The sequence below is a fragment of the Ictalurus furcatus genome, chromosome 12, assembly GCF_023375685.1.
Source record: "Ictalurus furcatus strain D&B chromosome 12, Billie_1.0, whole genome shotgun sequence".
Taxonomy (NCBI): domain Eukaryota; kingdom Metazoa; phylum Chordata; class Actinopteri; order Siluriformes; family Ictaluridae; genus Ictalurus; species Ictalurus furcatus.
The window spans coordinates 9,539,360-9,566,824 of NC_071266.1; the positions used below are offsets into that span (position 1 = coordinate 9,539,360).

Sequence of the window (27,465 nt, forward strand, 5' to 3'; positions counted from 1 at the left end):
CGATCGCGAAAATGAATGCAAAATCAAGCAAATACTGCAATAGTTTGGAGGAGATTGCAATGTTCCAAAATTACTACAGATTTTCTGCAGATTTGGGCCAAGAGGCATCATTTGACATCATTTCAACATGCACTCAGCCAAAAAGGAAAGGGAAGGAATAAACGAGGAGCTTGTCTTAGTTGTAGAGCCATAATAAAAAAAAAACTTTATAAAAAAGTGTCGAGCTGTGAGAATCAGCATTTCTCACGATGATGCCAAATGCTCGGAGTCTCCAGACTGCTGCTATCCGAAGAACAACTGAGAGATCAAGGTTCTTCAGCCAAGCTGCTACTTTCTGAATCATTTGAAGGGGTTTGATGGAGCTGGCTGGGAGGCCTGAGAGTAGTGTGTTGCAGCAGTCCAGTTTTAATATGACAAGAGCCTGGACTAGTACTAGCAATACTTGCAATACCGGTACTCGGGTTACTGTCTGTGCAGCAAGCAGGTGGACTGGCTACACCAGAGTGGCCCTGGCTGTGAGTGAGTGTGTGGACAAAAAGTTTATTGAAGACCAATGAATTATTTAGAAGAAGAAAAACAAAACACTGAGAACACACAGAACAAAAGAATCAGACCGAATGAACTGAATAATACAAAGCTCTTTGTAAACTGAAAAAATGCCCTGCAGTGTTTCGTCCTTTATTTATTTTCCACTCGAGGCTTGTAGAGAACAACCAAAACAAGCATTCAAGCGAAGAATAATGCTGGTATTGTTTAATTCCCCAAACATTATTGATGAATGATTAGCTATTGTAAAAGCTCTGCAGTAACACCTACGTAGACTTGATATTTGTTCCAAATTCTTCCTCAAACCCACCGTGACCATGATGTGGAATTAGAGGAGGGACCACAGGAATTAGGGCTCAGTAAAGGAGTTCTGTGTGTTCGAACAATTCTGTTCATTCACCAGCCTCATGTGGCATTATTGCTCGAACAAGACGGGTAAAAACAGAAAAAGAGGAGAATTCATTTTGAATAAAATTGAGGTGTTTTGAATGATGTCTTGGTGGAAATGTAATGGGTTTATAAAAGGTGTCATTGTTATATTGAACTGTTGAGTGCTTGTGAGCAGGTGATATGTTTTTGTCAACTTTAAAAAAAAAAAAAAAAAAAAAAGACAATATATTCATAAAGGATATGCAAGATAATGATTTAGTTAGAAAGTTGACAGTTCCTAATGTTCTCATAAACATTATTTAAATTGAGACAGCTTCATTTTTACATACATACAGAATAATGACAAGGGCACTTAGTTATACTCACCTAGTTAGAAACAAACTTGAGACTTTTTTTTTTTTTAAATTAAAACCAGGAGCACAAAAAAAAGTGAAATAAATATTTTTTTAATTATTATTTTCATTATCATTAGCAACACTATACAAAGTGCCAGCTGTTTACAGGCAATCTCATGATGTCCAGCAATTTGTCCAATCAGCTCTGCTTTCACAGCAGGTCACAACCTCATTGGGCCAATCGAATGCCTATCATGCATATAATCTTGAGTTTTAAAAAAAGAAAAAAAATAAAATTTATATATATATATATATATATATATAAAAAAAATATGCGCCGCACTGATATACAGATTTGATATAAACAGGCTTATTGGTCACAAACGAAATTGAATTATAAACATGGCTTTCTCGTACCATAGACAAAGCAGACAAGAGAGTTTTGAGTCAGATAAGTGAACTCTGTCGAAAAGAGAAAATCTTTCTTTTTATTTATTTCCATTTTAAATAATTTTTTTTGGTTGTTTTTTCCCCCTTTTGGTTAACTTTAATGATCTTTTTCTTTTCAGTTGTGTAGTCAAAAGCGCAAGGCATTGAGCACAGTGCCCTTTGCACTGGCAGTACTCAAATCAGAAAAAGGCCTGACATATATATACACACACACATACACATACACACACACACACAAAGTGCATTCAGGAGTGGCAGCAGTGGCACAACGAACTTCATTAGAAAGCCTGTCCTGTTAGTAAAGTGAAGCCAAGATGGTGATTGGGAACAAGTTGTTAAAGTGTCGAACAGCAACAACATGGTGCTGGCTTGTTCAAGCCTGCAGGCTGCATTTCAAGAAGACAAGAATGCAGACGCACAAGCAAACGCATGAACAGTGCCACTTGTAATTCGAGTGGTACATTCCTGCATGAGCTCGGCTCTTCCTACCACACCGTGTCAGAGAATCCTACTGTTCCCTGGCTGTACATACAATCAAAAGCATTCATACACTCTTACACACACTCTTACAAACACACACACACACGATGTGCCAAACATTCACTGCCAAAAGTATTAAAATCAGTGTACAAATTATGGTCTCCAAAAATGTGCAAAAATTTCAACATCAAAAAGGACAGACGGTTGTACAATTGTACATGCGTTACAAACGCCTGCACACCGAGTACGCTAACAGACACCGAATAATGCTTTCTTTCCATTTCAGGTCGAGTGAACAGAACACGTGAAGAAAATTCTGACCTTTTGACTTTGGCTAAGCACAACATGGAATACAGTATAGCAATAAAATATATATTTAAAAAAAAGTGCTCTTGGCTCAGAGAACTGGGACGTACCAATAGTTTCTGGTCTGGAGGAGGGGTGTGTGTGTATAGGGGTGGGGGGGTATCTGGATTGTACCTGACCTTGCATTAAGCTGAATGAGGGTGTCGATGTAATCACTCGAATGAATTCGAACAACAGGCTCTCAGAGTCTATAACAGTAAACAGAAGAATCTGGAGTACAAAAACTGTAAACATCGCTTGGAGTGAAACAGTTGCATCTTAATCATCAACGGGTCTCGCTTTTTTTTTTTTTTTTTTTTTTTTTTTTTTTTAAAGCACCAGCCTAGAGGCTTTTCTTGTTTGTTTGTTTTTTTTCCCCCTTGTGGTTCTTGTCAATACTGAGCCATGTACATGGCAGCATTCTGATCCATGCCATATAGGTACCAAGTGGAAAATCACAACTGCTACAAACAAACAGAGTCCCTACAGCTTTCAAATTTAAAACATTAAAACAGCTTTCACACACACACACATAAAACAGCAGCACAGTGCCAAGCCGAAGCCATGTTTTCTTCAGGATAAGTATAACTGGTTTGAGGTGATGCCCAAGGGTACCATTTAATATTCAATAAACCACTACTGAAAGATTGGCGAGCAAACACGTACCATCACTTCACGGTGAACGATTAAACAGATCGTGTCCGATACACCTCCACCACCTCCTTTTAACAAGTCGTGTGACCAAAAATAAACCAGCAGCTTTTTTTTTTTTTTTTTTTTTAAACAGTTAAATAACTCTTCCTGTTAAACACAAGTACCTAATGTGTATTCATATTAATGTCCAAGGTTGTTTTTTTTTTTTTTTTTAAATAATAACAGCTGTATGTGAGAGGGAAATGGACTATCCATGAAGAGCTATGTTTACATGCAAACATTAATGTAACTAAAATCTTCACCACAAATGGAAAAATCTTGTTCCACTGACAAAACTTAAAAGGTTCTCCTTGTTATTGTAATAAGTAGATACAATACATGTGGATGGGATTACATGTAACACACACAAGGAGATTTAACAGGCTGTTTGAGGTGAAGATAAATAAATAAATCAAATAATTTGTTCGGTTTAGTGAAAACGTCTGCACGTAAACATGGCCGACAGGCAAAACATCCGCTTCATTCATTTGATTTCGTACTTTGTTAAAAGGATGAGCTCACTTGGATAATTCAGTGGTGTTGTAAACGGTTTAAACAAACTCTGACGCCAAAGAGCTGTGAAAGACCCCGGACATTAAAAGGTACCAAAGAGAAAATTATGTAAATGACCAAAACATAGGCACTGCTGAACAAGAAAAGGAAAAGCAACACATTTCTAACCATAACACTGATCTACACGTCTGCGACCAAAAGGCAAGCTAAGACACTAAGCATGCTGCAGTAGTGTGTGCAAGCGTGTGTTATGGATTAATAAGATGAGCTTACAAAAAAATGAAAATAAAAATACCTGTCTCAAGACGTTTGTGGGATAGTGAGGTCAGTTTCAGTTAAAAACGGTTACAAATACGGTCAAGTACTGTTGAGCATTAATGAGAACTTGAATTCATGTTGGGCGTGAGGTCTGCTTTATCGTTTATAAAAATAAAAAAAATAAAAACACTGAAATCAAATCTTTAATAAAATTTCATCTTTTTTTCCTTCTTCATCTCATGGCACTGTAAAAAAAAAAAAAAAAAAGAAAAAAAAAGAAAAAGAAAATAATACTTTAGAATTCTGCAGGCTTCCAAAATATGGCAATTAAACGCGTATGGATAAACTGTAATCTAAACAAGCCTTGTGTTTATTTCCTCAATCATATATTTCAAATAAATAACATTCATGCTGCTGTTAAAGGAAAACTCCACCCTGAAACACAACATACATTTATATTGAAATATCTGTGGCGTGTTTAAAAGTCTCCGGTGATAATTTTGTACACTGGTGCTGTCTTTGTCCTTACTCCTGTGAAAAGATCGCACTGCTCTGATGTCACAGGGAGACGTTAGTTACAGTGCTGTTTAACAGGAGATAAAACTCGCCGAAATTATGGTCCAGCTCATCAAAAAAGCAAGAGCTTCTTTTATCGCTAACCGTTCTCCAGTGGCGTTTGACGTCATAGGAACGAGAATTCCAACACAGAAATAGTGGAGATGGTGCTGCACATAGTGGGCACAAAGTCACAGAATGCAACACAGCTATAAACGTGACTCAACCGTGCGCGTTAAGGCAGCGGCTAGTTAACGATCTACTAGCACTGGCACTGACAGGCGAACACATGAAAGTTGAAGCTTTGGAAGCTGATGTTGGTGCACGGTGTACAGATCTGGAAGTGAGAGAGCTGGACTAAAAGGACTAAAGCGCCACTGCATTGCATTGTGGGTAACGTTAATTGAAAATAGATCCTCGTGTGAATGAGAAGTTTTTAAAAAAAAAAAGAAAGTCAACATTACAGAATAAATCTTAAACACTACTAAAGATGTGTTCATTTGAAAGATTAATACACGAGTCATTCATGGTGGATTTTTCCTTTAAAGACTTGAATGATTGTAGTCTCTAGGCACCAGCCCCAGCGTGTGTTCTGGGTTTTTGGCTTTAATGAATGAATGTGTTTAAAAGACGACCTCAGCTTACGCTGAAGAATCCGGCACTGTGTTACGGGAAGGCAAAAGGAGTGCTTAAGGAATTGTTTGTTAATGAAGCAGAGAATAAGAGAAGGAGAAGACTTCATAGCACAAATCACTCGGTGTGGGAGCACAGACTCAAAACGGTTTCCACAAACCTAAAAGGCACGAAGCAAAAGCAACACTGACTGAGTGAAACAAACGAATCACAATCCTGCTTGACCCTACAGCTCAAAAATAGTGGCACACTCTGATAAACCGTGAACACGGAGAGGGAGAGACGGAGATACAGCAACAACTAACGTTTGTACAGCATAGTGAGAGATGAAATCTACAGTATAGATGTTGATGAAAGTGTGTGTCTGCGGTCTGTACTAACTGTGCAAGAGAATGAGAACTTAGAGGAGTAACGCTGGAGTCCCAACACCCTGTGGTCTGATTTTTTATCCTTAGATTTGCCTTTTTTTAGCAGCTTGATGGCACACCAGCCCTCTCCTGGGCTCGACAGTACATTCTGGGTCGTGTTGGAACGAGATAGCCTCTCAGATTCATCCCATAAGCCTAGAAGCTGACGAGACTCCCTGGAGCATAGTCTCCTAGTCCAAGTTCACATAACTCAAACAAAAAAAAAAAAAAAAAAAAAAAAAAAAAAAAAAAAAAAAAAACTACAATAATAAAACTCGTTTAGTCTTTAGGGGTACTTACCCCTGAGTGAAATTAAGGTGCAATGTTTTCATACAGAATCAAGCTGCTCCCAAATGCTATCCTCCACCAACAGAGGCATAAAGACCCTTTCTGCTAAGCCACACCTCCATTCTCTCTGGTCCAATGGAAGCGCTCTACAGCAGGCTGGGCGAAGTGTAGAAAAGGGCAGACACTTAGGGTTGTCTCTAATCGTTCAGTGATCGAGGGGTTAGTGAACAAAAAAATGCCGTAATAAGTCCTCAGCAGCTGGCCGTTGTTTTGTCTCCACAAAAATGCGTTTAAGGAAGTCACGGCAGTGGTCAGACACATGGGCTGGGAGTGTAGGGTTGGTCGGTTGAGTTGCGATTTTGAAGATGGCTGCCATCGCCTCGAACTCCGCCCAAGGAGGCCGCTGGGTTAGCATTTCAACTACGGTGCAGCCAACACTCCTGCAGAGATAACAGAGTATCACTGTTATTCATTACCATCAAGTTCTTGTCCACAGTGCGCTTCAGTCCCATTGTCCTTCTAAAACTTCCGCCACTGATACAGAGGCTAGGTGTAACGCCTCTCCTAAAAATGCATTTTAAAAAAAAAAAGGCTATGGAATGTTAGTTTTAAAAAGTTACAAAGAAACAAAAGGAAAAATTCACTCGAGGTCATGCTAAATAAATATTAGCTAGATAGTTGGATACAGGATTTTTTGAGGGGTTATAGTAAGGTTATTAATTCTTAAGCCAGTCTTTACAGCTTTTCACCTTTGTCTCACCACATGCCAAACAGGCTTAGTCTCTCTTGTCTTTGAGTTACTCCTTTTCCCCTACCAGAGTTGCTTTTAAATAATACGCTCTGGCTATAGCCTGACCAACAGGAGCCAAAGGACTCAGAAATGGTCTCAATCATGATTTTGTACGTGTGTAACAAAGAAGGCAACCAAAAAAAAGCAAAGCAGAAGACATCTTTTTGACAGAAAGAAACATTCTACTCTAAGAAACTGAGCTGGACTCCAATGTCTAGTTTCATGGAGGGAAAGCATTTCAACTATTAATAATTGACTATTTTTATAAACAAACCATCGGTTTACAATGGCAGAAACCGACCAAATGAAAACATGCTACTTATGGGATACAACTTGTGGGCCTTTCCTGCAGCTCCTTTGGTGCCCCCTTGTGGCCATGGCTCCCAGTTTGAGCTCTGCTGGCTTTAGCTACAAAGAACAGTGTTCTAAAGACCCAAGTGAGCTCAGGTGTACGAAGTGGAAGTACTGGTCTATGAAAGGTTTTGTAATTTGAGTTACTTCAAACTGCCTAGAATTAGTAAGTCAAGGCAAATGCACTGAAGGATGCAATAATTTGAGGACTCGTTTGCAGTGAAGTCGTTAAATTACACTGCAACAAGTCCAGCTGCTTTGCCTTTATACTGCCATGCACATTATAGGCATCTTCACGTACCATATATCAGCTTTCCTTCCATAGCCCTCTCCACTAATGACCTCTGGGCTCATCCAGTATGGTGTTCCTGTCACTGACTTTATGCCCGTTCCTGACAGACAGATGGTCTGCAGCCGACGACTTGCCCCGAAGTCGCCTAACTTCACATTTCCAGCTGAATCTCTCAGGATGTTGGCACCTGACAGGAAAAAAAAGAAGCACAAAAACAAATGTAAAAAAAAGTATGAGAAACAAAACAGGGTAAGGATTTTTATTAAATAAATAACCCAAACATTGCTTACATCGAATGAGAGCAACTAATTAGTGTGAAATTATTTTCTCATGACTGAGCTATTCCATCAAAGCGACAAGCCTTTTGATTGTCTTGTGAAAAGGTTGCAGAAATGTCTACCCTTATATGTCAGTGTCGGAGCTGTGGGTGTCTTACGTTCTCACCTTTGATGTCTCTGTGTACAATCATGTTGCTGTGCAGGTAACACACTCCTTCCAAGATCTGCCGTGTGTATTTACGAGTGACGTTTTCTGTCAGGGCGCCATAAGACTTGAGTTGGTCTTTAATTGATCCCTGAGAACACAAGCACAAACATCACATCTCGAAGGACGGGATTTTAAACAAGGTTAGGCTTCAGATGGCGGAAAAGAACTGTGTGTTTTACCCCAGGCATGTGCTCCATGAAGATAGAGAGAGTTCTTTCGTGTGTGTCCCGCAGGCAGCCGTAGTACTGGACTATGCGTTCATGAAAAAGATTCTTCAGGAGCTGGATCTCACACTCCAACGCACTCACCTCCTTAACACGTAAAAAGACCAAAGCGTGATGCATATACAAAACAAATTATAGTGTATGTATACGCGTAAATGCATATACATACAGTGGCTTGCATAAATCTTCACCCCAGTGAACTCTTCCACATTTTATAATGTTCCAAAATGGAATTAATTTGTTATTACATGCCATGGATTTACACAAAATATCCCATAATATTCAAAAGGTAATGACTGGTCAGTGACCGGGTTAAGATGGGAATTAGTCAGAGAAGCAACAAAGGGGCCAAGCATGCCTGTCAAACTTGACGCTATCACCACCATGCTTCACTGTGAGCATGTGTTGCACAGAGCTATAAGCAATGAACATTTATGCAGTGAATACTTATACAAGCCCCTGTTAGTCCTTAGAGTAAATTATAAACATTGCATCATATTCACGCTGCACAAATACTGTGTGTTTCTCTCTAACCTTACTGGTCTCCGGGCTGTCTGGGTCGAACTGGACCTGTTTGACGGCAAGTTCTCTGCCCGTGTCAGCATCGTAACAGAGGAAGACCCGACCAAATCCTCCCTGACCCAGCAGCTTTCCCAGGCGCCAGTTTGTGGGGGCACGAGGAGCTACACGTACAAACACACACACACACACACACGCTTAGTGTAATGTCCACTTTTCATGTCATGTCTGCATCTGCATTAGATTAACCCAACATGGCAAAAGACATAAATGAGAATGAAATTTTCATTCCTTTAACCTGGGAATTTTTCGATTTACCAAACTTACAGCGACTGGGCGGGCTGATGTCCATGACAGAGAGTGTTGGGTTGGGGTTGGGCTCAATGTCGCTGCCACGGCGCCGACGACCTGGCTCTTCCAGTTCAGGCGAGAAGATGCTGCTGCCGCTGCTGGTGCTCGGGCTCTGGTCCGTCGGGCTGAAGCTCATGGGTGAGCGAAAGCCGTGGCCCTGTGTTCGCCGTGCTCGTGGAAATGTCTTACGCCCTGCAGTGAGGAAGAGAGAAATCAAACTTTACAGACACACTCCTGGACCAGTAGACAAATGATCATTGTCTAATGTTTTATTAGATATCCATGCACTTCTTAAGCAGCTCATTATGTGATGTTCATCGAAAGTCTCTTAGGACACTACAGACCTTACAGAAACTTAAAGAAGATCTCACAGTTTCGGTTTGAAATCTCGGTTTCATTCCGACGTTTACTAGAGCCAGTGATAGCTCTGCTCTACAACAATTAGATCGATTTTCAAACTATTCACGATGGACGCAAAAAGCCCTTTACCTGCAATATAACTGCTCGACATAAACAACAATAACGACAGCAACGTTAACATTATTTGCATTAAAGTACGTAAATGGTCCCTCACCATCACTGTAGTCCTGCAGACCGAAGGGGACGGGATATCTCCGTGGATACGTACCACCCTTCCCTGACTTCTCGAACACTGGAATGTCACATTCTGAAACAGGGAGGCTTATATTATTCTTCTTTTACAACCATGTTACAACAGATCAAACAGTAGAATTAGTGTTTGTGTGTTTGTGTTTATAAAAGCTTACCCGGAAAGTCCTGATGGTTATCTGGGTAACTCTGAGCTCGGGGCATGCGGGATTTAGGATAGCTATCGCTATAAGATGAGAAAATAAAGTCATTCATATTCCCCCATCTTAAAATTTGTGCGCACACGCGTGTCATTTAAAAATACCTTTCAAGAGGGCTATCCAATGAAGGACAACTGCCTGATGCTGAATTCTCAGGGCTGCTCATGGATAGCGGATCCAGCATCTGTCCATGCAAACACACACTGGTGTCACAGCTATTTCCACCCCCGATCTCAACATGTGCTAAAGCTTGTTTGATATTCAAAAAAAGGCAGTAAGTGTGTCATCACCTGGTCCATGCTCTCAGGTATGAACTCTCCCTCGCTGTTGATGCTGGTGAACGAGCCGTTTCTGGCCACCTGCTGCAGAGCGTCAGGGATGTAGCCTGGTGGGGGAGAGCTGCGGTCTGTCGATTGAGATCCTGCACAGACACAGCGGTTTGTATATCCCTTTAATTAAATTCGATCTCATCTTTAAAAGAAATAAATCTTTGAATCTTTGTTCGAGACTGTAAAACAGAAAAACGGTCGTGGTCAGTACGACAGGTTTATCTTAATTCACATCGAGAACACCCTGTCTGCAAACTCAGCCTCATCTTTAGAGTGGGAGATTGAGTCATGGCTTGGCTGCAATCGTTTACCGGAATGAAGCTATAATTTCCCAAACACATTCATTCAATCAGATCACTAACTGTACATGATGTACACGGTTTGAGACGTCACAAAAAAAATAAATAAATGAGATGCACAAAGATTAAGACGACAGCTTAGAAACTCAGCACTGACCTATCAGGGCCAGCATGCTCTTCCTGTCCGTGTTGTCCAGATGCTCGTGCGTCAGCAACATATTCATACCGGAGAGGGAGTTCTGATCAAATAAATGTGTAAAAAAAAAAAAAAACAATAAATTATATGACTAGGATCATTAAAAACAAATGCAGCAGAACTATTTACATTCCCCTCAATGCGAGTGTTCATGTACGTTAGTGAGAATAAATACTATTCTTAATTTTGACTACATCTACTGTATAGATTATGGCCAAGCTGTACAGATGCTTACACTTATCCAGAAACCTGCTTGTAACTCCATTAAGTACCGTGAGCACTGGCGAATGAAACCTTATTTAACAAGATCCGATTATGCGAATTAGACTTTTAAGACGACCTGTCATTTTAAAAAAAAAGACGTTTTCTATTAACTCAGACTGACCTGAGTAGATGCTGAAAGCACCAGCAGAATCTTGAGACTCTTCATGTGGACGGAGCGATCCAGCAGCTCAACAGCCTTATCCAGATCATCTTGGGTGCTCAAAGGAATCACCAGCTACAGAGGGGGAAGGAGAGAGGGGGAGAGAGAGAGAGAGAGAGCGTACAGAGACAGGGCAAAGAAGGAGACAGAAAAGTGAAAGTGAAAGGATAAGACGAAGGGGTGAAACAGAAAATAGGAAAATGATTATAACTTCCAGTTCATTTCTGATGAATTTCAGTCAAATCTGTGTAGCACATTAATTATTATTCCATTCAAAATGATCTTGCATTATGTTCTAATCATGCATAATAATAATAATTATTATTATTTCTGTACACAGAGCAACGAAGCAGATGCCAGGTCAGTAGTAACTACGAGGTCCAATGTACACATGCACACTGATCTCTGATACCTCATTATTGGTGTAATGCAGGTCCATTGTTTGACCAAATGCCACTTTAGCTTTGGCACTCAGATCGTCCAGCCTGAGAGGTCGAGGAAACTGCAGGATCCTGAAAAACCACACCGAAAAGTAGATAACAACATATTATAATGTTAATACAGTGTGTACACACACACACAATACTGTTATGCAACATTTTAACATACCCACATCACATAAATACAAAACACTAAACAACTATACACTGTATTCATCCTGTATATCAGCATTTCTGAGAGTGGTCCTTAAAGATAAACAGACTGCATATTTTTGTTCTCTCCAAGCTTCCAACACATCTAAAAAGAGGAAATATGACAACTGAATAATCAGTACAGGTGTGTCAACAGCTGGGAGAGAGCAAAAACCACTCCAATGTATTATTAACAAAGATGAATAAAAATAAATTAGTAAAATATTAGCATAAACCAAAGTGTAACCTAAAATATATTACAAACGTAAACAGTTACGAGTAGATAACAGTAGTACGGGACTTTCCGAAGCTTTACCTCTTCAGGTAAGAAACAGGAACTTCAATTACCAACTAATAACCCATTTTTGCACTTGTGAAGCATCATTGTTCTTTACATCACTAACAAAGACGCAGAGCTTAATTTGAAAAGGCAACAGAAAAAAAAGGCAATGGAAATGCTCAACTATTGCTAATAGCCAATCAATAGCCTCTTTCACATAACGTAATCATTTCAAGCTCTAAGGTCACCTGAATTTGTTGTCACGAAGTGAAGCCTACAGTCACGTAGCATGTGTTGTAGAGAGTGTCATGGCGAAAAGAAAGCAGTTATCATTACCAGCATTTTTTAAGAACACAAACAAAATACTAAAAAAGGCAAGAGTCCAAGAGAGCAAGCAGCAGCAGGTCACTGATGAAGCAGTTTGGTGACCGATCCTACGACTAGCAGTGATAACGCTAGTCTGATTGTGGAAGGTTTTTAGAAGCGCTTACGAGGCTAAACGCTGTCAATCTGCGCATGGTTTTGAAAGTGAGATTGGCTGCCCGGAATTAAATAGAGTTACCAGCCCACGTACAGTCGTTCAGGCTTTTACGGAGTACAGGGACTCAAATAGACAAAAAGTTCCAGAAAGACTGAAGCAGTTCTTGGCTACTGTGAATACCACACCAATCTCGAGTGAAGCACGAGCGGGGTTTCTCCAAAATCACCCATTTGTAGCTCGCAGCGTGTATCACTTTTCATCCCCACCATCTTGTCTATGATGTTTATGAACTTACCAAGTTCAATCCCGAGCCATTTGTGCACTCATGGATAAGGGACACAGGGAAGAGGAGGAGGACACTGACACGACAGCTTTATAGAATATTTTGTCTTAAGAAAGACGTTTTTTTTTTCTTGATTACGTTGTCCAGGTAATGTTTATTGTAAGTACGCTTACTGTACGAAATCACACTTCCCAACATTTTAGGCACGATGTTTGATTATCAACACCAGCAAACTGTGAATAAGAGCTCTTTAGAAGATGAAGTCAATACCTCTTCTCTCCTCGGTACTCAAACTTCACCCGAACATCATTCTGTAAGGAAGAAAGCATCATTACAGTATCAAACCGAGTAACAATACGTTTCGTTCCATCACTTCCTTCATTTTACCATTCACTAAAAACAGAGTATATAAATACTTCCCTTATACCTGTCTTTGCATGGAGCTGAACAGCCACAAATGGTTATATGTTCATCTAGAACTTCCTAAAATCTGTCACGTTTCTCACTGTACTCTTCACTTTTAAAGCTTTTAAATGATTTTGGGCTGTGTTCAGTAAACAACAACAACAAGGCAAACGCAACAGACCTGGTTCTTGGGGGACGAGGCTTTGGGTTTTCCCAGATCAGGCATGGCTGACCGGCTGGAGCGCTGCAGTTCAGCCAGGTCCTGCATGATCGAGTTCAAAACCTCCTGTTCGTCTGTCAGGAGAAACACAACCATTTTTCAATAAATAAATAAATAAATATCTGGCAATAACAGAAAAACAACAGACAAGGTATTAGGAAATTAGTACATACCCATGATCACTGCTCAGATTTTGCCCCAGGAGCTCAGGAAAGAGGATTTGCCCATCAAATGGGTTCCTTTCTCCTACATACAGAGAACACATTTTTAAAGATTTGCACTAATGAACATGTGTGCAAGAACTCTTGCTTCAACGTAGAACTGAATTAAAGTAATTTCAAATAGGTGAAAAAAAAATTACATGTGTAATGCTTAATCTTAACGCCAGACACTGCAGGTAGAAATAACAACTTTGGTTACATTAATCATTTTTAAATTTTAAAAGTTATTAATTGCATCTATAACATGCTTTTATCTGAAACTGTAGAAATAAAATATCAAAAGTCAACAAAAAAATTATTTTACTGTTTTTGTTATCGGAAACTTAAACTTTAAAAGCTTTGAAGCCACTTCACAATCACATCATGTCTCACACACACACACAAAATAAATAAAAACACATTGTTTCCTGCTATACAGGAACTGTCAAAATGTTTGATTTTGTGGCGGCTCTTTTTCTTCCTTCTTTAGAATTTGGGATGCAATTTGCAGAGTTTTTGTAATTTTTTTTTTGCGAACAATTACTTGCATTACACGAAACTGTTTTGCACGGTCTTTCAATGTGATGTTTGTTGGTAAATGAGACATTTTAACTATACTCGTGTTCAACGCAAGCGAATCGAAGGGGGCTTTGGCTGAATGCGCGTTGTGACGTCACATGATGCGTCTTGGTCCAAACCTGCAGTAATTTTGAAAAATTGCAAGCTCCTCAGAGTATTATGGAGTTTGCTTGATTTTGCATTTGGAGGTACTTTATAAAACTTATAAACCCCACTAACTACAGCGGAAATTGAGGTTCCCTCAAAATCAGTTTTTTCCCCCCCTATGTTCAGAACCAAAAATGTTCAGTATCTAGATCACCTTCGTTCATGAAATTTTACTCGTTCACTCCGATTCCAAAGAATATTACATTCTCCTGAATAGGAATTTCCTAAAATGTTAATTATTGTTAGACTTAGAGTAGATATTTCTACTGAAAATGCCTGGGTATTTCCTTAGAACTTAGGGACTTATACATACCTTTTTTCCATACTCATCGATACTGATACCGAAATGAAACCTGCGTAGTATTAAGCAATCGGGGGAATCGTGGATGCAAGGCTGTGATGGTGTCCGACCTGTGCGATGGTCGTTAAACATGAAAAAGTAGCGTGAAATGCAGCTCGTCTCCGAGTATCCGTGTCTCAGTGCTCACTCATATGAAGTGCTCTCGTGTGCAACAGGTTTTCTTCAAGGGTCACTTTTGTACGTGTGCAAAGTTCGAGTCACGCTGGACTCGTTTTTAATGACCACGCCCACCCTTACATCCTCTATTAAAGATACTGTTTAAATGCTATAAAGATGTTTCATCAGGTTATTCTCTATTGTAGGAAGATGCTGTAGCGGCACCTCTTTATATTTTCTGATTCGCTTGGCAATGAATGCCGTCGTTAGTCGTAGAATTGGATGTTATCAGTGCATTGTGCTAGAGTATGAGTAATAATGATGACTAAATGCATACAGTATCAAACCTACAACTGATATCAGTTATTAATACAGTACTAAATGAAATTATTTTCCAACAATCTTTTCTGTAAAAAGTCTCTCTCATGAGAGTGTGTTCACAGTGAAATAAATATTTAAATTCTAACAAACATTCAAAGACTACGGGTTCTTTTTTTTTTTCCTTTTCAAATTAAGCATGCAAATTTACGCATACTTGCATAGTTCACTAGACGACGTCTCATTTGCATAAATAAAGTAACAATAAAGATATATCGTTATACCTATCGTTAAGGAAATTGTAACTTTTATGATACAAACTGATAACGCTGACAAGTTGTGAAGGGGAAGAAAAATATTTCTTCATGACTTCAGTTGCTGTCAAAGTTTTGCCCGATGTTAGCTTCTTAGCATGCTAAATGCTGCTCGCTAAAGGGCTGTCGGTTCCAAAAAAAAACACACACAAAAAAACTAAGTGACATAAGTTTACTCCACAGACCTACAAATTAACACTTTATAACCAGGAATGAACAGAATTGTTACAACAAAAACACAACAGTTCAGCGTGGAAGTAAACTAACGAGAATACTAACGAAAGCTAACATAAGCACCTTCATACCTTTCTAAATGTTTACCAGTTTTACGAAATTAAACATAAACATACTAAGAATATTAGCTGTGTGAAATATTAGTTAGGATATAAATACAGCTAAACTACAGGAGAGTTAGACAGCTTGCTAGTTATCGACAGTCCGTCATGTTAGCCTGCTAAACCGCTAGCATACTCCTAATGCAGCTTTAGTTAGCTGACTGGTTTATCCAAGATGCTGAATAGTAATCAGTATATAGTATGTGCTTATTGAATTAAATTGAATGTTAATTAAAGCAGAAACCCAGACAGTCAGGGTTTGCTAGCTAGCCGCTACAGCTATGCTGATTTTCGACGAGGCTAGCTATAGTGTCGCGCGAGACTAGACCACACTACACTACACTGCACTGCACTACACTACACATAGCCAGATAGCTAGCAAACATCGTCTCGCGCAAGCCGAAAACGTTCACTAGCCACACGAATGCAGTTACTTACAGGTATTTACGGTTAAAATGCATAAGAGGAATTGAACAGCAAAGAAAATAAGCACGCTTCTCACCTGGGTTGTCTGTGTTGAGTTCACTTCCTCATCCAAAAACGGCCCTGGAAGTGCGGGCCTCGCGCTAATGTGACAAGTTAGAAAGTCCGTTTAGAAGTTCAACTTCAGCGCAAGGCCTACGTGCATAATCACAATCATTAGCTTCACTTAGCTTAGCATATCATAGCTCTGCATAATGTCGCCAGGCATATCCATTAATTAACCACTGAACAGTTCACTAACTTGTGACATTTGATAGAGATGGTTTGTTTGTGTGGTCGTGCCAATGCGCGCGCATTTACATAAAACACGTCTTTAAAAAAAAACCCGACTTGGACAGCTAACGTTAAACGTCTCAAGCGTTTTCGGTCTGTTTTGTTTACATGCAAAAAAAAAAAACCCAAAACCTTCAACACGACACGATCCGAGAAACCACGAAGCTGCTCCCCCGCGAATACGGTTACTGTCCGTAGAACAGGCCGAGCGCTAGACAAATTAAGGGCGGGTCTAAAATCTCACCCACTTCCCTATTCATGTGCACTACATAAAGGTTAAAAAAACACCCTACCTAGTGCACTAAGTATCTAATAAGGAGCTATTTGAAATACAACCCTCTGACGCGCACATTTGATCTTCAGGGCAAGTTGCTGTGGGTTTGATTATCTCTCCACATCACACTGCCGTCAAGTGGCCATCATGGGTAATTCAAATCCCAAAGACTATTTATTCGGTTATTGGGTCAAGTGCAAACAAAAAAGGTGTTTTAAAATCAGGTCTTATTAGACCAGTGGTTTTCAATCCGGGTCCTGGGGACCCACCGCTCTGCACATTTTGTATGCTTCCTTTATTTAACGTACATGAATTGAGCTGAGTGTGTCAGATGTAATGAGTCTTTATTTGTCACATATACATTACAGCACAGTGAAATTCGTTTCTTCGCATACCCCAGCATGTCAGGAAGCTGGAGTGAGCAATGATACAGCGCACCTGTAGCAGAGAGGGTTAAGGGCCATCAAGGGCCCAACAGTGGCAGCTTGTTAGTGCTGGGGCTTGAACCCCTGACCTTCCAATCAGTTACCCAGAGCCTTAACCGTCAAGCCACCATTGCCCACATGAGATATGAGAGAGACATACAAAATGTGCAGTGCTGTGGGTCCCCAAGACCAGGATTGGAAACCACTGACTTAGACTGAGGTTAGATTGGGATTTAGGGGGTGGGGAAAGTGGGAGAAATCATTCCTTCATTCATTCATTCAAGTCCTTCATCCTGGTCAGGATCACCATGCGTCTGGAGTGTACCCCGGGAACACTGGATGTGAGACAGGAATACACTCCCGGAATGAGACGCCAGTTTAGAGTCACCTGGCATGCTTTTGCAAGGTTGAAGGAAACTGGAGAACCCATAAGAAACCCATGTGGACATAAGAACAAACCGGGGAGCCTGCAACAACAATACTTTTGGGGTAACAAAATGAAAGCAAATTTAAAGTTTCGATTGCCCCTCTTCGTCTCCCTCCGCTGGCTTCCTATAGATGCCCACGTCAAATTCAAGACCTCGTCTGGAACAGCACCCCCCTACCTCAATAGTTTCCTTGAACTTTATGTTCCCTCCCACAACCTGCCTGGTAGAGCTTACTCAGCAAAGCATGAAGTCCCTTTCCAGAACCTTCAAACTGGCTGTCCCTCAGTGGTGGAATGAACTTCCAAACTCAATCCGTACAGCAGAATCTGCCACTATCTTCAAAAAATGGCTAAAGACCCAGCTCTTCAGTGAACACTTAACTAACCCCTAACTTGTCACATTCAAGAAAAAAGCTGCACTTACACCTGCTCTTACACCTCTACTCTGTGAACTTTGCTCCTCTGGCACTCAATTAAAAATCTTGTATGGGAGCACTACTTGTATTGTTCTCTGTCTGATGTATCACTTTGCTTGTCCTCATTTGTAAACATCTTTGGATAAAAGCTTCTGCTAAATGAATAAATGTAAATAAATGTAACTGCACAAGTATTCACCCCTTTTGCTCTGAAACACCTAAATTAGTGCTAGTAAAATCACATAAGTCACATAATTAGTTGAATATAGTCGACCTGTGTGCAATTAAATAAATACACTTGTATATTCCTGGAAGACCCCAGCGTTTGTTAGAGAACATAGCTAAACAAACAGCATCATGAACACCAAGGAGCTATCAAAACAATGTTCTAGAAAATATACATCACTTATTATTATTTTAAAAATCCCAAACTTTGAACATCCCACAGAGCTCCATTATTAAAACCTACCATTAGCTGCATTATTTTGAAATGGAAAGAATTTGGCACAACTATGACTACCATCCACCAAACGTTAGTGCCCGGGTTAGAAGGGCAATAGACAGAAAGCCATCATGATGCTACCACCACCATGTCTCACTGTGGGGATGGTGCTCTCAGGGTGATTGCTTGCTTGTCAGTCAGTTTTGGAATTTAAATGAGATGAATATATATACTGAAGCTGAGACTATTATCCAACCAGTGGTAAACACAGTTATTGGCTTTACAGAGGGTACAACAGGCCTTAGCGGAAAGATACTGTTGTGAAGAACTGAAACAGGATGACTCTTGATGTTCACAGACATTATTGTTGTTCTTTATTTACACAATGTGGTTGAACTTCCTTTTTTCTATCATTATATATTCTACTTCACTGAACACATTAGCACATAGCACACACAACTCTGCTAATTTCCTGGTGATTAAGTCTTTAAATGCTACAAAGTTTAAATTCAGGTCATGTATTTAGTATTTACACACAAGGCACTATTTCCTATTTATAATTTTAAAACAACAAACTGTCATACACAACAGCACAACAACACAGTGCTGGTGAAACCAGATACATAATTACATAAATTAGTTGAGTGGAGTTGACCTGTGTGCAATTAAAAGGCAAGAAAGGCATAAAGGAAAAACAGAATCCATTATGTAAGCTTGTATATGCACACTAATTTAAAGCCCCTGGCAACACAATTTAAAATGATATCCCCTACTACAATTTAATTATAGCTTAAAGCTAGTAAAATTCCTATTTTCTGCCTGATCAGTATTGCATGGGCATCAGACAACATACTGATTGACAGCATCCTTGTGAACAGTGCTAGCGCTAGAAAAGCATGTACAGTACTGTAGGTATGACAGAACATACATATCACCTTGTTTCTACATATTCCTAGTGGCATGTTGCTTTAGGAAAGCAGTAAAATCAGGTATAATTGCTACACCCTGCTGTTTAGCTAGTTATACTGCATAGCAGACCAGGGCGCTGCAATGTGCAAAAGAAACAGGCTTATTGTTTTGATAAAATAGTTGACAATCAGCTGTTCTGTCCCCTCATTTAAATGTCTATGATCATGTGGTGGCAAGAAGCTTATTAACCCTTTTGAGTTGAGAGTATTGCTGGTGAAGCTTGGCATGATCAGATTAACTTTGTTGTTGTTTCTTTCCATGTATAACATTATGATTATGATTTTCTTATACAACTATGAGCAACAATGTCAGAATAATTTAAACATACGTTATATGTACATTCAGGAAGGGGATGGGGGTTTATACACGGTCGATAAACCTGACATTGATGGGAGCTGCGGGACACAGCAGGCCATGAGTTTTGGCTTGGATGTCGCCTGTGAGCGGAGACACCTCGATGTGGAACTTCTGAAGGAGCTGGAAGAGATCACACAAGTGTTAGGGAATATAAACAGCTGGGGAAAAAAACCCTACAGAGTACAGAGAAGTTATGTCTAATTTGTGTGTTAATGCTGGAAGACTTTCTGTGACTTCAATTCGGCTTATCAGCAGGTCATGCAAAAGTCAATCTGATGAACTTTAGTTAAACTTGTGTGTGTGACACAACAGGTGTTAAAGGTCACATTGTTTGAGCCAGATAAAATTTATCTAAATGAGGTACACGGCTATAAAACTAGAACATAGCTATATACATGTTCTGTTTCATGTACACACACACACACACACCTGGGTGAGAGCCAAGTACATCTCGAGTTCTGCTATCCTCCTGCCGATGCAGCTCCTGATGCCGTAGCCGAAAGGAATGGAGCCAAAATTTTCCACTCGATCCAAAGTGTCTTTACGGAGCCAGCGTTCGGGACGGAACTCTTCCGCTTTGGGAAAATTCTCCTCATCCATGGAGGTGGAGTAATGACAAAGAGCCAGCTGAGTCTGAAATGAGAGAAGGGTGCCAATATTTATGAGGTTAACTGTGTTTTACAAAAGTTGCTAGAATTCATCTCATATTGTTGCCAGAATATCGATGAATATCAGATGAATTCTAGCAACTGCTGTAAAAACCCAGTCAGCTCCATAAATATTGGCACCCTTCAAAAGATCGCTGAAAAATGACCGCATAAAATAAACATACGCATAAATTGCATTTCTCTATTCAAATATGAAGATGCACACACGTGAAATCTGTTTGTTATTCATCACTATCTAGGAAAAAAGGCAAATTAATTAGTGATATTTTATATTAGGGCCGGTAATATGAGGGCGGTACAGAAACATAAACTGTAATTCTGAGGCCAGTAATTTCCTGTAATTTAAAAAAAAACAAAAAAAAGTGACAGCCGTAGCAGACACACAAACATGCATAACCAAGACGTACGCCTTTGGGGATGAAATAACCTCCAACGATGAGGTCGTCCTGAGTGATTCGACCATTTCCAGGAAGAACAGGATAAAGCCTACAGTCGACACAGAGAACAAATTTTTTTTGACATATTTTTGCGGTTAGGAGCAGAAAACATTTCCCACTAGATAAGTGACAGGAGTGTGAGATGTTTTTACCTGAGTGTCTCCTTGACGAGTCCCTTAATGAGTGGCAGCTGAGGAACATCATCAGCAGTTGGGACTCGTCCACCGAGTACACGCGTCACTTCCTCATAGATCTCCTGTTGTACCACGGGATGCTTGGCCAGGAGGTATGTACTCCACGATAATGTGAAAGACGTCTGGAGGGTGGAAGAGAAGTTTGTTAAAGATTAGAATATTTCTCCTGTCCTTTCCATATATGACTTGGTTGCGTTCACATTTCTTTCCAGAAAAACTTGTGAGAAAAAGGCAGAGTGATGTTAAACGTTTTTGTTTTTTACCTCCCGATCAATTAGGTCACAGGTTGGGGAGGGCAAGTGAGAAAAACAAACATAGCGGACAACGTGCTGGTTAAAATTGAGTGTTGAACGAATATAAAGAGATTCACGACGTGTTGAATCAAGAATATTTCATTGCCAAAATGACATATTTCAGTGTTTCAACAAAACTAAAAATAACAAATAAGCACCCCTAGTCAACACTTTTTCCGTGGTAGGGGACTTGCATAGTTTTTAAGCAGTCAAGAAAGAAAGAAAGGAAATATTCTAACATATATAAGTATACTGAAATTGTTTTCTTTGCATATCCCAGGTTGTTGGGAAGCTACTATAATCAAAACTCTCTCTCACACACACACACACACACACAGACACAGACACACACACACACACACACACAAGGGCACTTGAGTACAACCTGCTTATGTATTGCAAAATGACTAGCACTTTAGCCTTTGGCACAGGATTAGATCTGCAGAGAGTTTTAGTCTGCTCTCATACTACAAAATATGTAGTTTAATGCCTCCCTGAACTCAAAAACAACATTTTTGAATGCTTAACTCATCCTGTTTAACTGATTCTTTTTATATCAAATATATATGTGTTTGGGTAAAATTTGTTTACATTAATTACTCCCACCCCCACCATTTAAAACTAAGAAACTTTATCCATATTTCAATAGCTAATTTGGCTAAGTCTGTCATGAAACAAATCTTGGTTGTTGTGGTATATTTTGACAGGTTTGACTTCGACTACTCAGAATATGATGATGGAAAATCAAAACTTGGATACTGAAATCCCTCGTGTCTCCCTGACAAACGCAAGCTAGTTTTCTAGCAGTTAGCTAGCCAGCTAGTTATGTGGGAAGACAGCAGGACATGGGGGCATCTCCAGATTGCTTATTTATGCATATTCATAGGATATAGAGTGTTTCACAGGTATTAAAATACATTATAACAATTTATTATGAGAAAGACTTCAGGACAGAAAATTTGATAAGCAAACATTTAAGCTGCATTTTGTCTAACTGACTTAAAGAGAGAGAGAAAAGAGAGCTGGTGAGGGAACAACTGTTTATAGGTGTTATAAGTGATAAATATTATAAATAAAATAAAATGTAACTATAATTTTAAAAAATTATGTTCTTTAATTAATAAAACTTATAATGTCATGCAATTATGTATTCATAGGCAAATTGCTATGTTATATTAGGAATTAAACACTTCAGGACATGCTGCTATAGGAAAATAATCAACTATTATTAAATATTCGTACCGTGTCCACACCAGCCAAGAGCATTTCAGTCATGTTGGCGTAGATCTCTTCCAGATTCATCTCCTTGGTGACCAGCATGTGAGTAAGCAGACCTCCTTTCACCTCCTCTCCCCTCTCCACCTTCTGCTTGATCCCCGCCAACTTCCTGTCAATGTGGATCTGGCCTGAAACACACACACACACACACACACACACACACACACAAATCCATTTGGTACACAGTTGCCATGCATGTTTTCAAGAACCTGGCCACACACACACCTTCCCAGAATTCCCCCTCCATGCTTACTGAATTTGAAAAGGCCATCCCAGGAACGGCAGAACTCCACCCACGGTTTGGGAATGATGGGTCGCAGCCATTTGGGGATGGCGCCGGCATACATGGAAGTCTTGAAGGAGCTAAACATGAGATGGAGGGCCTCTATGTATTCCTGGCTCATCTTGGGAATCTCGTCTTCCAAGCAGCCCAGACGGGTCTCGTACAAGATGGATGCCACACCTACGATTAGGGTTTGATCACAAAATAAACTCAATTGCATGAAAAGCAATATGGAAAGCCAACAGAGTCAAAACACATTTCTTGGGTGTAAACATTACCAAGCCTGAGAGAATTGTATTAAACGTTGCTTTTTAATTAAAGGTTTTTTATAAAACCTTATTTAAAAAAAATAAATTTAGAGAAATTCCTCGGACACATTCACACACTCACCTTCCATAGCAAATTTGAAGAACAGGTCGTTGACGTTGAGGACTGTAAGTCCATCTGGCTGCTGTCTGCGCAGTTTGCGCACTTTTACCACCAGGTCTGCCACCACTTCATTAACGTCGTCTGAGAATACTGCAACATCGCGTGGACGCATGATGAGCTGTCGCAGCACACTGCGCATCTTCAGCCAATCATCAGCCTCACTGAAGAGAACAAAGTGGCACACGTCTTATAACTGTTTACTGTTAGGCAGCATTCACCAAGACTTGGAATCCTTGAAAACTGAACTACCATTTATCTGAATGTCTTGACAGACCGCTCACACCAATGCATGCTGATGCGTACTAATTATGCTCTGTCATCCATTCAAAAAAGTTCACCAGAGTTGAACTTTACAGCATGTGTAGAGGTGTAAGTTTTTACAGTATAGCCTTAGCGTTTATGGTTTTTGATCCCTTTCTACAATAATACAAGAACCACTTGGTCAGAACAAATGCAAATAAAAATCGCTGGGCAGAAAAGCTAATTCACAGAAGGGGAAATAAAAGACACACATTTATGTTCTGCCTAACACAAACTTTACCTAGGTTTAACCTGTGATCTTGTGCCTTGTTCTGGTGAGCCAATAGATAACAAGAAGGCCAGATGCTTTCTCTCTAAAATCATGTCATCATAACTGCCTGTAAATGTAAATAGCACAAAGCACATATTTCACCTAATATCAAATCACCAGACAGCCTGACTTTATTCTCTTCCTGTTATCATGTCAACCATTTCTAAAAAAAATATTTCTACACATATTCCAAAAATGTCAACAAGATACACAGCGTTAACCGTCACAAACACATAAATGTAAATTAGGCTTTACGCAGAGATGAGGCCAGTGGCACGTCCTCTCATGTCTCTGTACTCTTTCCATGACTCCATGTTGGCTCTTTGAGGCGCTACACCTTCAGCCCTGAGCACCTGCTCCACCAAGTCTCGGCCCGCTACCGACACGACCAGCTGCGGCCCAAAGCGTGACTTAAAGATCTTCCCGTACTTCTGACTGTGCTCCATCTGAGAGAACAGGGAAAAGAAAGAGATGCACGTGAGATATAGTATACTCAATCACTGCTACTACATGATGTTCAACACAACAGCAAATGCAAAACTCATCATTGTAATCTCATTTACATGGCTCTTGTCTACTTAGGCATCTCAGATGCCAATCAATACATGTGATGCATTTTAACCTACATATTGTATATAGCTAATATTGAGCCCAGATTGTCGTGTTTTTAACGCAGGCACCTCATGGACACTCCATAGAGCATTAATAAAGAGTAGAACTGGCTTAAATAAAACCAGTGCATTCATGTTGCTACTTGATGAGATTCAATTTATAGATAAAACATTACTCAAATCATAAATATCTGCCTAGAAAGTCATGTCACTTGGGGTTCTTTGGATAGTTAAAGATCTTTAGGGTTGTAGAAATCATAAGGATTCAAGATTTTACCTTTTTTGTGTAAGAGTATGGAGTGGAAATTTGCTTATCAGTTGAAGAAGTGACTAATGATCACCACCTGACTCTAGTACCTCACCTATTTAAATACTAGTTAACCCTTATATATATATATATATATATATATATATATATATATATATATATATATATATATATATATATATATATGCATTACAGGTCGACCGATTGAACGGTTTTGTAGATTAATCGGCACCGATAAGCGATTTCTGGAACTATCAGTTATCGGCAAAAACGGTTGCGGCTGAGAAGCGAGCACATTCATTATACAGTACGAGAGCGACCTCTAGAGGCGAAATAAAAACCATCGCTGACAAATTTTGTTGTGTTATTTGATGTGTTTTTTTGTTCATTTTGGATGTCTATATTTATTTGTTATTTGGAGTGTTACTTTTTGGTTCAGTTGGATGTACATATTTTATTTAATTAATAGTTTATATATATGTTATATATATACACATTTCATTTAAACAAGTACAGTACATTTTCATGGTACAGTCAGTACTGTTTATTTTTGTAATAAAGTTCAGCAGTATTTAACTTTGAATGTTATGTTTTCATACGGTATCAGTTTTAAAAACTATCAGGTGATAATTCGGTTATCGGCAGGTACCGCCCAACTTCGTTATCGTATCGGTCGACCTCTAATATGCATGTTGCTCAATCATTTATACAAATCAGAACTTATAGTGAATATAACAAAAATTCTTCTACCATCTTCAATAATCATGTAAACAAATTGTCAAAATATGTTCGGGCATATCATTAAATAAAATATGGCTTGTCCTATTTTCACATTTTTATTCCACGGGCTAAGTAATGCAGATTGCACCAGACTACAGTATATTAAACACTTAAGCCATTTTGTCTAACAAAAAATAGCAAAGTATTCTTTCAATTTTGTCATTGAGTTTAAACAAAACTCAAACTAATGCACAAGGTAGACGAGGAAAATGACGTCATGTGCTTCCTTTTAATTACAAGGTAGGGACACTTGAACCTGGATCTCGTGGATGCGGCTGAAGCCGTCTCTGTAGAAGAACTCGATGAGGTTCCCAATGGCGCTAGGACCGGGCATTTCCCGCAGGCTCTTTACCGGTCCCGCGTGCTTCAGCTCGGCGTCGGTAGCGTCTCGTGCGGGTTCTTCGGGCACAGTGGAGCTGTGCAGCGCGCGACGCTGCAGCAGAACCCGCGTGCTCGTGTCATTGTGCAGCGATTTACGGCTGATATGAAGCAGAGCGTTCCGGAGAGCCATTGCAGAAGTTGCAAAAGAGGAAAATAGACAGAAAAAGACAGAAAACAAAAAAAAAAATAAAAAAAGAAAAGAAAAGAAACGACGTCTCAAAGCTCCAGCAGAGGAACTCAAGAACTTTCTTCAACACAGGAACACAAACACAAGAGGGGAAGTTCTCCAGAGTGGGCGTGTCGAAGCAAATGCCAAGGAAGTCTGAAATCCTTGTATTATATCCAACACTATGTAACAATTCACCTCCTGTTTTTTTTTTTTTTTTTTTTTTTTTAAAGTCTACAAGAGAATATGAAAGACTCGTTATGACGTCACTGCGGGTCACCTGTAAACTTTGAGCTCATGATGAACAAACCTGCAAGCTGTCAGAGTTCACCAGTCATTTTTACACATAGCACACCAAACAGCCATTTTACATTTATGGCATTTGGTGGATGCCCTTATCCAGAGCGACTTACATTTATCTCATTATACAACTGAACAATTGAGGGTTAAGGGCCTTGCCCAAGGGCCCAGCAGTGGTAGCTTGGCAGTGTTGGAGCTTGAACGCCTGATCAGTAACCCAGAGCCTTTAACCACTGAGTCACCACTATTTTAATGATCTACACTGGTAAAGATGAATAATCTGATCTGATCTGATCACCGCAATCTTTTTCACAGCACTGGTGAATTCTCAGTTGTGACTGGGCAGAAGGTGTTGCTGATTTTCTATAGCAACAGCTCTGACAGTAGTTCCAGCTGCAAGGCAAATCTCAGGTGTATACTAATACGCTCCTTCTAACCTTATCATTTCTACACAGATTTGTATGGCAGAGGATCTCCATAGTCTAATAATCATGACAGGCCTAAACAGATAAACAATGTGTTGTTATTTAACAAACAAACACGTCTAATCATTGACATGGCAAAGGAGTCTCCGGTGTTGGCGATTTTTAACAGTCAGTAAGTTTTCCACCAGAGGAAAATCTTCAGGACAGAGGAATTTGTGCTTGCTTTTTGGTTTCTCGTTAACGTGACAAGCTCGCTTTGTTTGTTTTTTTTTGTTATAACATTATTAAACTTATTATAACAGCAAAGGAAGAATAAATCTGGACTGGGATCTTCAAATGTTTGTGCATATGGGTGCACAAACATTTGGCCATGGTACATTAAGCGGTTTCCTATAGAGTCAAAAGCGCTTAACATGAAAATGATTTTCTTTCTTTAATTGCTGTATTATACTTTGAGAAGTAGATACGGTTTATGACAAGAAAGTGTGTCGGAGATTAAATTCTGATTGTTTGGGCTGTGTTTTTGATAACAGAACTCTCACTTGCATTCTCAACTTAAAAGCCACCAAGCATGGAACCTCAAGGGGTATTTTATCCACTTTGGCAACCACAACAGTGAAGGGGTCCAATAGGTCATCTGAGGTAAAATTCTTGGAAAGAGTCTGTATCATTCATTATATAAACGCAAAGATTAGGAGAAA

At 39.6% G+C, this 27,465-nt stretch overlaps 2 protein-coding genes across 4 annotated transcripts; both read right to left on the reverse strand.

Moving 5' to 3' along the window:
• Positions 1 to 1,827: 1,827 nt before the first annotated feature.
• map3k2 (mitogen-activated protein kinase kinase kinase 2) lies at positions 1,828 to 16,748 on the reverse strand. The gene is made up of 17 exons (XM_053638039.1): positions 16,117 to 16,748; positions 13,438 to 13,510; positions 13,226 to 13,338; positions 12,910 to 12,950; positions 11,376 to 11,475; positions 10,925 to 11,038; positions 10,501 to 10,582; positions 10,006 to 10,136; positions 9,820 to 9,899; positions 9,674 to 9,741; positions 9,481 to 9,573; positions 8,883 to 9,098; positions 8,571 to 8,719; positions 7,992 to 8,123; positions 7,771 to 7,900; positions 7,336 to 7,513; positions 1,828 to 6,333 (listed from the first exon to the last, which is right to left on the reverse strand). Exons 2-17 carry the CDS (start codon positions 13,439 to 13,441, stop codon positions 6,114 to 6,116), a joined length of 1,851 nt encoding a protein of 616 aa, XP_053494014.1. The 5' UTR covers positions 13,442 to 13,510; positions 16,117 to 16,748; the 3' UTR covers positions 1,828 to 6,113.
• Positions 16,749 to 17,270: 522 nt separating this feature from the next.
• On the reverse strand, positions 17,271 to 26,448 carry LOC128615905 (cytochrome P450 27C1). Of its 3 annotated transcripts, none has more exons than XM_053638291.1 (9): positions 25,749 to 26,448; positions 24,089 to 24,279; positions 23,224 to 23,423; positions 22,804 to 23,013; positions 22,515 to 22,678; positions 20,938 to 21,101; positions 20,756 to 20,834; positions 20,110 to 20,313; positions 17,271 to 19,800 (listed from the first exon to the last, which is right to left on the reverse strand). In XM_053638291.1, exons 1-9 carry the CDS (start codon positions 26,001 to 26,003, stop codon positions 19,684 to 19,686), a joined length of 1,584 nt encoding a protein of 527 aa, XP_053494266.1. In that variant the 5' UTR covers positions 26,004 to 26,448; the 3' UTR covers positions 17,271 to 19,683. The 3 variants fall into 3 exon arrangements, with proteins under 3 accessions (XP_053494266.1, XP_053494268.1, XP_053494267.1); XM_053638293.1 differs by lacking the exon at positions 25,749 to 26,448 and adding an exon at positions 23,804 to 23,900 and having other exon boundaries at positions 24,089 to 24,169; XM_053638292.1 differs by lacking the exons at positions 24,089 to 24,279; positions 25,749 to 26,448 and adding an exon at positions 23,804 to 24,079.
• Between the last annotated feature and the right edge of the window lie 1,017 nt (positions 26,449 to 27,465).